The sequence below is a fragment of the Rhyacophila brunnea genome, unplaced genomic scaffold (assembly GCF_057557595.1).
Source record: "Rhyacophila brunnea isolate RB1 unplaced genomic scaffold, BYU_Rbru_1.0 scaffold_10, whole genome shotgun sequence".
Classification (NCBI taxonomy): domain Eukaryota; kingdom Metazoa; phylum Arthropoda; class Insecta; order Trichoptera; family Rhyacophilidae; genus Rhyacophila; species Rhyacophila brunnea.
The window spans coordinates 20126239-20140551 of NW_028232752.1; the positions used below are offsets into that span (position 1 = coordinate 20126239).

The 14313-nt window shown below is 28.5% G+C and overlaps 1 protein-coding gene across 9 annotated transcripts in view; it reads left to right on the forward strand.

Annotated features, from left to right (window-relative positions):
- Positions 1–14313, forward strand: part of CAP (Cbl-associated protein) — a 240131-nt gene that overhangs the window by 152272 nt on the left and 73546 nt on the right. For 6 of the 9 annotated variants that reach the window (XM_085951838.1, XM_085951866.1, XM_085951853.1 and 3 more), the window contains 3 exons: positions 3190–3304; positions 5511–5543; positions 12747–12841. In XM_085951838.1, the coding sequence (XP_085807964.1) occupies positions 3190–3304; positions 5511–5543; positions 12747–12841 (243 nt within the window). The remainder of the gene's footprint in view (positions 1–3189; positions 3305–5510; positions 5544–12746; positions 12842–14313) is intronic. The other 3 variants (XM_085951846.1, XM_085951873.1, XM_085951879.1) reach the window with 1 other exon arrangement.

Sequence of the window (14313 nt, forward strand, 5' to 3'; positions counted from 1 at the left end):
CGGCAATCCACAACCCTGCTTCCTTCGTTTGTATTTGACAGTCAAATTCTTGATACTCTAACTATTTTATACCTCGAAAGAGATCGAATCTGAGCATCTTAATTTGTTAATTATACCAGTAGACCTATTCTAAAATTTGACTAGACTCCAAAATTAATAAAATAGTGATAAATATGATGATATTATGTCGTATTTAGGCAGTTAATTATCCCGGGAAGTTAACTGTCATGCGTGATATTTTTAACACAGCTGTCCATGACCGCGTTAACCGCGAGTAACACAGTTATTGCAGATAACCGCATTGTTTATGGGATTGCTCCGAGTGATATCCGTGTTATTTTGAAGTAATAAAAATAACGGAAACGTGTTACCGTATTAACTAGAGCCCTGTATAAGGTCATATTATAAAGTAGTCTTATATTTCCTTTTTTCTTACTTTACACTTTAAAATAATTTAATAAATATATAAATAAAGCGAAAAATTAAAATATACAGCTCAAATTTTTACAGACATGCATTCGTCGAATTATTGTCATAGCTACATATGTCTAGTCTATACCTAGACAAATGATCACTGTATAAAAACTGTTAACAAACATTTGTTTGAGTAAATACATTAAATATGTTTTTATACAAACGGTTATATTTTTTTGTATTCAACCGCGAAAATAAAACGTGTACAAATGTTAATACAATGATAAACAAGCATGGTGTATCCATATTTGGCGGATTTTTTTTACTGTTTCATCGGAAATAGCGTCATATGGTCACGTGGAATGTTGTCTTCAAATACGAATTTATTTATTTTACGTATAATGTAAATGACAAATTACAAATTTAAAGCTTTCATGACATGACATAGGATATAATTTTATTGTTTACAATATTTTGTGTGCGAGTATCTCAACCTGGATTGTTCATAATATTTTCTGTTCAGTATTACCTCGCCGCCAAAAAGACGTTATCAGTCTTTCGTTATTAATAACTCAATGTGCACTTCTCGTGTACTCTTCAAAATGTAATTAAGGTTAGGTGTCATATTAATGATGAGTGGTATTTTCAAAGAAAACAATTTACACTAGGAAATGAATTGCAGAGCTAGGTCATCCATAATGTAGATACCTGGATTTTTCGCATTAGAGTAAAAATATTTTTGACTTTATGTCAGTACGTCATGTTTTTCCGTCGACGGTTTTTTTGGCGATTGGAAATAGTAATTTATTATCAAGACATCTAAACTTACGTACCAGTATTTTAATATATTAAACGTGTTTTTTTTTATTTTTTCGTGTCTAGAAATTTATACATAGTCAGTGGGCCGTATAGCATTAAGATAAAATGCATGTCTAAATAAAGCACTTAAATATACGTACCTACTAAAATCCAATAGATTACAATGGAAAGACAGAAGAAAATAGGTAGTAAGTAAATTAAAAATACAACCATATCGTATGTACTTCTATAAAGTACCGATATCAATATTTAATACTTATTTATTTAAGATTACAAAACATTGTGGACATAACCAATCTAAATTCAAGACGTACACAACATGATATTTACATTATAACAAATATTACAATATAGAATATAATAATAATAATAACAGAAAAACAAATTAAATCACGAAGTACAATTTAATACAGAAAAATAAAATTTTGAAAACAAAAAACATACAATTTTACACAGAAAAATAAAGTTTCAAAAACAAAATGCAAAGTACATCACTGAAAATGTCTATGTCTTTAGGGAGCGCATTTACTAATCTTGCACAACTCGCTAATGGTGCCTGATAGGCTTGACACGAGGAAACTGTTCCGATCCAGAATAAATCATGGCTACGACCACGTAGGTAATTGGCAGGCGCATGTAAATACAAATTAATACCAAATTAATGTTCTTATTAAATCAAATTGGAACATTTCTGTCTGCAATTTTCCAAGAACAACGCATTATTTTTTGTCTCAATACTATATGGCTATCACTTTCCGATAAGACAAATCACGATGAACTGTACTACGGCGATGTGTAATACGTTCAATTTACCTTGATATAATAGTAGGTATATTAAACCATCTTTAAAATAATATATTGTATCAAGGCAAATACCGGTTGCAAAACTTTCTCAAAACTTAAGAGTCAATTGTTATAACAAATATTTTTTTTTATAATATTATTATGTAATTTATGTGAACATTCATTGACAAATGAATTATTTAAAAAAGATGCTTCGTTGATGAGATGTCGTGATGTGAAATATGGTTGTATTCTCAATAATGAGTATTCGCATGATGATAAAAGATTAGACACAATAATGACATATTTATATTTACTACACATTCTACAGATTATTCAAGCTTAAATATTTAATATATCCAGATGCTCATTTTTTTTAAAGTGCCCCCCCCTTGATAATTGCTTTATCCGCAATCTTCGTATTAGTGCAAAAGCGCAAAGCTGATTTTTAGGCGAAAATGATTAGTAGGCATATACACCAGTGGCGAAGGGTGGAGGTATGCTGTTAAGATCTGCCATAAATAGTGCACATTAAACTTTGTCAGTCATACATATTTGTTTTTATTGAACTAAGACTACAATTTATAGATGATGTTGTTTAGTTTTTAAAAATCAATTAAACCCTACCTAAACCATACCATAATAGTTTTGGTATATCTTGGGCGATACGACAAAATTGTGCACACGTTTTCATTCATAATTATTTGTTTTCGTTGGATTAAGAATACGTAATACACATAATATTGTTAGTTATTTTTTTAAATCCATTAAACCCTGTCTAAACCAAACTATAATAGATAAAAATATTATTATATCCATAAAATATCCAAAGTTATGTATGATTTAATTACATAATTTTAGATATTCTATAGATAGACAAGTATTTTTTGACTATTATCTATTATGGCTTGGATTTTGCAAGGTTTAATTGAATTTTGAAAACTAACCAGCATCATCTGTAAATTGTAGTATTATTTCAATGAAAAAAAATACGTATGACTGATGAAATTTAATGTGTACTATTTATGGCGGATCTTAACAGCCTACCTCCACCCTTCGCCACTGATATACACATTACTTACAAACCCATATCTACTATTAATTCCCACCTACAAAAGTATCAGTCGTGTGCTTAATATAAAATAATCTATAAATATTCTACAATTTTCCAAGGTATAGCACCCTGGCTTCCGCAAAGGCAAGCCAAGAAGTGTACAAGAATCAGCCAGGAAGAATCGAGGACTACATACCAGGACGCTCATCAGTCGTTGACAAAGAAGCCAAACAGGTATTTATCACAAAACTGTCAATTATTTGCTTAAACATTAAAATACACACACGCGAAACACTTTCACACTTACACTACCACTTTTGATTGCTTGAAGAGTATAAGTATTTAACACAACTTTAGGTAATATCGCTTGAAATGCTTGATATAGTGGCATAATAATGTAAAGTAAATCACCATTTTATTTCTAAAACAGACCATACATAATGTTAGTCATTCGCTCAACCCATTGGTTCTTTACTCTCGATAAAATAAACATGTGAGTTTAAGCCAGCCGTAAGGCATTGGTTTGTCATCTGAAATAACTGGGTTCGATTCCCGGTTAGGTTACAGTGATTTTCTCAAGACATTAACGTTTCTGTCATTATTTTATCATGTGATAATCATATTTTCTACTACAATATTATAATATGTCATAGTATTATTTTGATTTTACACTTGTATAATATTATAGATACAATAATTGTCTTTATATCATACCTATATTATTATGTTCAATTGTAGGATAATCATATATAACTAAACAGAATATTTTATATTTTGACTAAGGCTGATTTAAACGATGTTATATTTTTATATACATAATATTTATTGAATATATATTATAATGAATTACGTATTATTGGTATATTTAAAGAAATCTTTACATTTTAATATATCAATTAACGCATTTTTAAGCAAAGCTTTTTTGTAGTCATATAGTTTTCATCACCATCAAACGAGGTATTCATTCATTATTGTGCTTTATTTTATGGTGTTTATATAATAATAATATATTAACAAAAAAGTATTCAAAATATATTATTATACTGCATAAATCCATGTCATCAAACATATTCATTGGTTTGGTCTAAGATAGAGGGCAAATAAAAATTATATCACGGTTAATGAAGTATAAAAAAATGCTTCATATTATCGACGATTTAATATATGAATTAGTTAGGTTTCTAAAATTATACTAAGAATTAAAACTTAAATTAATCGTACGTATTTTAATGATAAAAAACGTTTTACTAAAAGAAAAATCGCCGTACGTAGACGTTAACGATAACACACTCAACAAAAACAAAAAAGACAATATTTTTAAAACTAATACGTTGATTTTCCTGGGCAAAGTGTCATCCGTAAAGCAGGCGAAATACAACTTCCTTTACGCTCTAGTCTCAAAATGTCTACCAAATACAACAATGATTTAAAATCAGACATACCAAAGAATCTACCAACTTTAGAGTTGTCAGAAATTGACAGCACTGTAGCAACTCTCAACTATTGTAACATTAGGATTAGGTACTTTTTTTCTGTCACTCAAATTGTGCCACCCGTAAGCAGTGCTTGACCTGCCTACCACCCAAGTGACGTCTCTAGATACTTTGCTTTATATAGTTTATGGTTTTTACAGATCTGTTAATTAAATTTGGTTTTTGGGCTGTCTTCTTTTTTATCTCAATGCGTAAACCCATTTCAGAGAGCATTCTCATTTATTGAAAATGGCTTCTGAAACGAGTCCAAAAACCATGGTGAGAAAAAGTAAAATAAAAATCTCAAATAGTACTTTAAAAGTTTAAAACTGGTATTATTTAAAATAAAATGATATACAAAATAAATCCATCAGGTGTTAGGATCCCACGTTGTGTTCATCTACCCTATTTATAATAAATGTAATTGGTAACTCTGACATCGTATCATATAAAAACAACCCATTTGATGATGTTTAGTTCCAGCAAGCACTTGTTTGAATAACATCTCAAAGTATGTAGTTTATGGTTACGTGTTACATGTAAATTGTAAGCAAAAGGTTGTACGTATGCATTATGGCTGTAAGCATTTTTTCAAATATCCGATGTCAGAATAGCGTTTTAATAATGACACTCGTACGTTCTTCGTCTAGCATTTTTAGAGTGGTAATTTATACGTATTTTAAACAAAATAATTATATCGTATATAATATTAAAAATACTTTCAATATTACATTGAAATTTTGTATTTCATACGAACACATTACCGCTAGGTGAAATTCTAGACGAAGAACGTGTTATTTGCTATTAATGATTTATCATTTGAATAAAATGTTCATAGTCATAATGTATGCGTATAACTGCTTACGTACAATTTACTGGACACAGTAGTTTATGGCACCCTGTGACTATCAATATTATTAATCATAATAAAACACTTTCAAAAAAACATTTTGTCTCTTTCTTTCTAGTGGTGGGACGAGGTCATGGACATATTTGATGGGGTACGAATACTTTACATCACTTTATTTTAGAATTAAAAGCACTCACCACCTCAGAATAGTGCTAAAAACTTTATAGAAAAGAATTTAGCAATACACTTAATAGTAAACCTAATATAAATAAGAAATCTCTATCAAAGAATACCTTGTTAATATTATATTGGTTACGGTTTAATTAAGACTCCTGAAATCTTACTGAATAAGGAATACATGAGTCAAATAATATGTAATTACATTGATACGGAATCCATTTTGTTTCGTACTTAATTAGAAGTCTATTGGTATTGGTTTTAATATTAACATCATAACTATATTATAATATGTTTCAATACTAAATCATACATGGGGATTAGGGACTTCCAATACTTATACCATATACCTACTAATGATACAATAATTATTATAACATATTTTTTTCATCTGTACATTACAATAACACTGGTTTTAAACCCTTCTTATTTACTATAACGACATCAAGTATATACTAGTTTTAACAATAATACTGTTTTTTTTTCAATTAATTGGTTTTAATTAATAACAAGTTTCGTGTTTTTCGTGTTAACACTATTTAGTAATAGGTACAGAGAGTAGTTCAATACCTAGTAAGTGACATATTTTTCAAAATAAATCACTTTGTAATATTACCATAAATACTAGAATTGCGTATCAAAGAAGCTTAAAATTACTCATTTTTGCTCTTTCTGCCACCTTAAAATGAATAGCCTTACATTTTTGTCGAAATGATAGAAAACAAATGAAAGAAGAAACAAAAATGGCAGATTCCATTTTTGAAAAATGTTGACAAATCAATACAAAATGTCTTATTTCTGTCTTTTAGGTGAGTATATACGTTTTAAATGGTATAAATCACATTTAAAAATACTTTTTTTTTTCAGAAAATATACTTAGGAATATGAAAGATAATATACATTTTTTAATGACTTTCCAACTTTTTACGAAAATGGAAAATGCCGTTTTGGTTTCTAACCCCTCAGTTATTTGTTTTCTATATCACTACAATACTGCTTACCAAAAATATTATTATCATTAAATTATTGAGGTTGATAATGTGTCTGTATTCAGACGAAATCGGTGATTACATATTTTTTAAATAATGAAAAGTTGTATTACTTATATATTATTTGTTACGTTAGTTATTAGTGTATTTTTAAAATACCTAGAACATGCATAACTTAAAAAGTATTTGTCTCAAAAACACCGGAGTTTACATAATTTATTTTAAAAGGGCAGATTTGATTTTATAATAATATTAATATTAAAAGGACACTTTACATTGAAAATTCCTTTAAAAAACGCTTACAATTTGTTAGGGTACCTACCTGTTCAATTCAATTCGCATTTCCGACATCGCAAAGATCCGGTATAATAAATATTATATTTTTAATATACGTAGGTCTAGTACAATATATAAATTCAATCAAATAACAAATATCCTTTTCAAATATAGCATAAACACAATTAATAAACCGGATATACTACTATTATTTATTTTATGAAACAAATTGTATTTACAAACAATTTCTTGATAAGATCATTAAAACCAAAATCTCTTACATAATCATATTTTACAATCATAATAATTTACAATGATAACTATTTCATTCAATACGTTTTAAACAAGGTGATATTAAATACAAAAATCTATTAGGTATTCGCTTTACAGACAATCAAACATAAATAAAAATAATAATATACATAAACAAAAATATCAGTGGTGTCATTCAGCCGATTTTCATTCGTATTCGCGAACCGTTTATTAAATTAGAGTCGGATTTCGAATCTGTTGTCAGCAATATGGTATGATAATCTTTTTTTCGTCAGTATTTTCTTTCATATGAGTTTTATATTATAATCAAAAGTTGAACAATGCATGGTACTGTATTTGAAATTAAGAATGAAAACGTTTTGTAAGTTTTTTACTTACTTATATTATTTAAAATTTCATAAGCAAAGTTTAATTAAATTTATAATGACTGTAAGGTAAGGTATGTGTTAATTACAAGATACACAAAAATTATAACTCTTAAAATGTTTGTTTAATAGTGATTTAAAAATACATTGTTGCCATGGTTTTGTAAAGAAACTTGCGGGATTATTGAATTGTTCTTAGTTATTTATTACCTTGGTTACTCTATGACCTATGATCAAATTAGTTATTGGTTATTTAGCTACTGGTTCTGTTAAATTTTATGTTGTTTATCACTAGATATTTTTTTTATCACAGAATCAAATAGTTTAATTAATCAAAAATAAAATCGACGTAAGGAAAACATATGTACATATGATTGTACTATAACCTAAGTTAATATAATGTATATTAAAAATAGCAATAACATAAAACAGAAAGATATACAATTTATTAATGCAATCGTTTTAATCGTATATGATGAGTGTAAAATTGATTTTTAAATATTGTATAATATTATTTTATTGAATAAATATTAAGAGTTAAGTTTGGTGTGATATTAACATTATCCTAGAAATCAAAGAGAGTGTTGTTAATATTTTAATTTAAAATTACAAAAGATGATCGCCAATATTAATGGAATTAGAAATAACACTCAAATGCAAACAAAGTTAATTACATAATTATTATGATCCTCCACAGAATGGAGTGTATATTATTTACAGACATTTTTTTTACGAATAATGATTGTTAGCTATTCGTCCAACCAACCTATTGGTTCCTTGCGCCGCTCTGCCTCATGATTTCGAAATGTATCGGTAAAACTCACCGTCTGGACTGCGATGGGTGTGGGTTCAAGTCGCATTCGGTAAAAATAAATACTTACAACGATTTTTCGATTTATTTCTAAATTTATTCCAAACTATGTATATTAATTAAAAATGAAATATGGGATAAGAATGACACCATTAATACTCGTTCACACAATATATTCTAATGGTATTTAAACAATTATGTATTAGATGTCAATTAAACATTATATTATCGATCTAATATGCATCAGAATACATACACAGACTCTTTTTATATTCTAAAAAACCCATCAATCAATAACCTGCCGTTAAGAAAACTGGCTTATTGTACCCCGTTGATTTTCCGCCCCGTCGATGTCTGTCCGCCGTCCACGTGTGCAAAACCCGTCCACGTGTCCGCTCGCCTTACCGCCCCTTAGTGGTTGGACGAAAACTCTCCACTACCTCCGTACAGCACTCTTCTGGCGAGAGCTATCCAGCGGAGTGTAAGGTTTCTTTTAACACGTGACCACTTCTTGAATGCTCATCTGTTATTATTATCTAGTATGATTTCTCGCGGCCAATTAAAAGAAGTGAAATGATTTCGAATTTATCTTCTACGATTAGTAATGACTGCACAATTTTATTAATATATTCTGCAATCACGTTATTACGTATATATTTTTTTGTTATGTTGTCAATATGTCGGCGAAAGTGACTATTTTTTTGATACATGAAAAACAAACAACATTTCAAACTTAAATGATTACCAAATAAAATTAGAAAATTTCAGGATATTCTTATTTTTTATTTATCTACACTCTTCTTAATTTGATTTTTATTTATCCAAAATTATCAACCTTATTTACAAATATTAAAGGTACATAATATGTACATTGTTTCACTTTAAAGTTAAACTGTAATGTACGTATATTATCAAATAACACTATATCACTTCATATAATATATAAAAAATAATTCATAAGGTAATGCAGATTCCTGCACGTATAGTCGGATATGTCAATACCAATTAATTAATGGCTTTATTACAAAATAATATGTTATTATCATAAGCAATTAAACACTGCTTATAGCTGTTTTTAGTTAAATATATCTCTCGAATTTAATGTTACATTTTCAGTGATGATGTAGATTGTACTGAATACTTTAAATAATAGTAAGTATACTATAGTTTATCAACAATTTACCTGGAACGGTTCATATTTCCTGTCACAGTTAGCACCTTTTACTCTTTACTTTACAACGTCTTTTAAATTGACATAATTTTAAAAAGAATATTTTAAAGCAAAAATACTTAATCTCTTTAAATTACTTTCAATCTAAGTACTGAAAACTACATTAATACAATTTATATTTTATTTTTAAATATAGACTTAATTATAATATTATAACTTATATTAAATTCTATAGGTATGTTTGTTACTCGATGACTATTACGGTTATAACACCATTATCAAGACTACAAAAAAACGAATTGTCTCGCTTAATAAAATCTACTATATAGAAACCGTATTAACATAATAAACGTACTTTTGAACATGTTTTTGTTTCAAAAATATTTTTGTAGTCTTTATAATAGTGTAACAACAGAAACACCTATCGACTAATATACCTCTAACTAAAATGTAATTATATCAATAATTAATTAACAGATAGTTATTTTAAAGAACACCTAAATCCAAACTTAACATACAGCAATAATAAAATTGTTTATTTTTCAATATTCTGACTTTTCTGTTTTATAAAATCCAATCACATGGTTACAATAATAATTAGAACCAGTGCCATTTTAATATAATTAGACAGTTAAATTTTCACTTCTTTTTTTGAGCCGCGCAGAAGTTCTCCGCTGAATCTTCTCGAAGAAAATGTTTCTTATTGTCTGTGATGTCGTCTTTCGCTTTTGACTTGTGAAACAGCATTTATGTGTCCGGCTGCCATATTGCAATTTGCATGCATTTTCAGTACTATTAAATGTGTTGTATAAAACATAAATAATATATAAAAATTTTAGTCAATAGAAAAATTACAGCTTTGATTCTGAACAGCTCAAACAACGTTTATTTATTTTTTGACGCTATAGCACTCATAAAAAAATAACCTAAATATGAAGCGCTCAGAAACAAATCCGTTATATTCTAAAAGACAAAGAAATGTAAATATAAATAATTTGATTTATTTACAACTCATCTAATAATACCCATTTCCTTTATTCTTCGTATCTACGAATTCGTATGTTTCAGCATGCTTTGTGTGATGTATTATATTATTATGTATTATATTATTATGTTATATCTTTTATAATCAATGTACCTATGTATAACAATATGCACCTTATTTCTAATCACTAACAAAATAATTCCCTACAATATTTATTGATACGAAAAATAAGCTCGATTATCACATTGTTTTTAAAAATATATTATGCTTAAGAACTGGTATGGCTCAAATGTATTATTAAGGATAAATCTGTTACTTTTTAAAACACAGTTGACTCTCAATTTACCGGGGTAGATGGCAATATAATATAAAACAATATTCTATTGAGAACCGATTTCTCAGTTAATTCAAAATAAATATGAAAATATTTTAAACTACACAACGATCGTAATATTTTTACTCAATGTACTGCAACTGATAGACGTTTACAATTATTATTGTGCCAACAGTCATCGATAAAAGTATGATAATAATAGTGAATCACTTAGCACTTTTTGATAAAGTTTTCTAAAAGTATTTTTTCCCAATACTGCGTATTTCGTCGTTTTCAAATCGCTGCAAACGCGCTGATCATGAGGAAAGTATGTTCTTCGTATTTTCATCACGGTTGATCTACCACCTGGCTATCAGGTCCTCGTTAAATCTAAAGTCAACTGTATTTGTATAATAATTATCAATCGTGAAAATCAACAACTATTTTTATGTCCCTCTTAGTATACTGCGTAAGACGCTGGCCTTTCATCCGGGTGCTTCGGGTTCGATTCCCTGTGAAGTCACAATATTGTATTTATGTGATTTTCTTAAGCCCTGGGTGTTTGTGATTGTTCACAATACTACTGTCATCGGGCCTTATGGCCTGTTGTAATGTTGAAAATAATATATTTCGACCATGTCCGATCCTAAAAATATTGTAGATTTTTGTTTATGCGAGAAATTGATGTTAGTCACATGCTTAACCTATTATTGCTAGGCCAATACTCCAACTCCAAAGACAAGTTGAAAATCAATGTGTATTTTCAAGAAGGATTCGTACATGGGATCCACGACATTATAAATCGACGAGTTAGTCATTCGTCGATCGTGGGGGTTAATACTGTATTAATACTTACACTATAAATTATTTATATCTACATTTATATGCTTATATTTTTAAATACTTCTAATTATCTACAAATTCTTTGTCAATACAATATACAATAATGATAAACATACAATTATTATTAATTGCCATTAAATTTAATATATCAGCATGACAAAAAATATTTTTATTGTAAGTAAGTATAATTATTGATCTGATTGTTGAAAATCTATTTTCTTCGTTGATGTAGGTACTGTCTTATTATTTTTTATACAACACAGCCGTTTAACTCACTTTCAAAACATTATTTTATATCTTCAAACCACAAAAAGTATTTTTATTTTTTATACTTGCACCTTCCGAATATTTTTCATTGTACCTACTACTTACACTATAGAATCCAATACAATTTGTATTAAGCCGATACAGTTTTTATTGACTTTTAAAGTCTGTTATAGAATTCCAAATATTATACGTTTAATTGATCTTGATTACTTGAAATTGATTGAGAGATTTTTAAATCTTTATTATGTCACCACAATGAAAGTAAAATTCGATATCCCATTTCAATAGGGAAACGACTCAAAATTTCAAGATTTTGATTTAATAATGCCATTCGATGTAGAAAGGTCTTCTCTTTATAATTCAGCAAAAAATAGAGTCAAAGGTTTCTCCAATGTGTCATGAAATCGAATAACCTTTCTCTGAGATTAATCATTAATTCAATAATTACATACTGAAATGTCACGGTCAATTTTATTACGAATTGCTGAATTCCACTAAATAAAATTTAAAAAATATATATTTTGCAGCAAAATCAAGGTTTTAAAATTAAACTGAGAATTTCTGTAAAAAAATTCAAACGTCATTATCTTGGAACAAGATTTTTTAAATTGTTTCCTCTTGTAAATATGGTATTGATGTATACCTATCGGTTATCTTGTTGTTATTTCAATATATAAGACTCTTCGATATCTAATTATATATTATTTTCCTGTTTTAAATTATCGTTACAAATAAATTGAGAGGTACATAAGCGAATGAAACAGTGTAATCTTATCGACAACACAAGTTTCAAAAGAAAATAATTGAATTAGGTAATCCGAGAAAATAAATTTTATATAACCGATATTTTATTTTATATTAATAAATTTTCAATAATTTTCCAGCAATTATCGAACGCCTCTTTGCAACAGCAGCAGCCTCAATTGAACAACAAACACAACGCCTCGTCATCAACTTTATCCAAATCATATATGGCACGGTAAGTTATCAACTATCATACATATATATGTGAATTTTCTACTATAAATTACCAATTGTTTATGAGTGCTGAGAGCAAATCCGTTGTTTTTCAGCTGAAGTTTACTACCACCCAGCAACTAATACTCAACCAATAAAGCTTCTGGTATATTGTCTTCTTCTCTCGCAAAGCTCTTGGGAAAAGCTTATCGTTGATCATATATATAAATAAAACAATAACATATAATATATTATAAGGTGTTTACGTGTTCACTCGTATACGATTCAACTTTGGATTTATATAATATAATATGTGCATTGTGTGTTGTTGTGAAAATTGAAGAGAACTTCACATTTCTACCATAACATTCCACTAAAATTCAGATTCATCCGATTAATTAATTATAATTAAACACCTCATGATTTTACGTGCAGATATTATCAAAATAAGCTTCGAATATTCAAATTTATAGGATTTCGTAGTGTAAAATTAAATTGGACTTCGATAACACATATTGCCGAATTAAAGCAGACATTTGAATAGCTATAAAATTTATGTATGAATACCTGTGTAAAGGTAAAAATTTTATGTAGGCAGCCAAAAGCAAATGAAGGGTACAGTTGAATAAGGCTAGAAGTCACTAAATTTGCCAAATCGAGATTTGAATGCCATTTAGTGGCAAATTTTGTGTACTATAAGATGTCAAAACATTAAAGAGCAAAAAAGGTTTTAATCATGAGATATTCCAGTTTGAAAAATGTGGCTTAAAAGAAGTCAATATGTAAGATGCAATCTTAAATTTCGTCTCCTGAACATTTTAACAAAACTGACTTCTAGCATTATTCCCCTGTACCCTTCAAATACATTGACCATTATTTTTAAGATGAATACTCACGTAAAATATCGAGAAATACGTTATGTAAGAATGCAACAGACTTAAAACCCGAACGAGAGCCGCCATTTTATTTTCGGGGCTGTCAATAAAAGAAGCAAAATAATAAACTTGTTACCAACACAACCACACGTATAATGAATCGTTCGATTCGTAAATCGAATTGCCTTCAAAATTCCTAAAACGGAATGCGTACAATAATACTCCTTCTGTCTAGAGTCCAAGTTTTTTTTGTTACTGTTTTTGATTTTTTAATACTCATATTACTTGATCATAATGGTGTAATTATTATTGATTTATTACACTGATATTAGAAGTAAGTATCTCTTAGTATGCAGAAGTCTTCCAGGTCTTCTATAAGTCACTCTTCTTTTGGTGATGTTTTATATCGACATAATTTTCCTATCTGTACCAGTTGTAAAAAATCACCAATTCTTTAGAGTTTAGACATTACAACACTTATAAATGTTCTGAAACCAAGAGGATCTCTTGTGGGCCCGAGTTCAGAAGGGGCCCGGCGTGGTGGGTCGATCAGATATATGAGATAAACACACATCCAAATTTGCTCTAATAGTAGGTATTAAAGTGGCCTGCGGCGCTA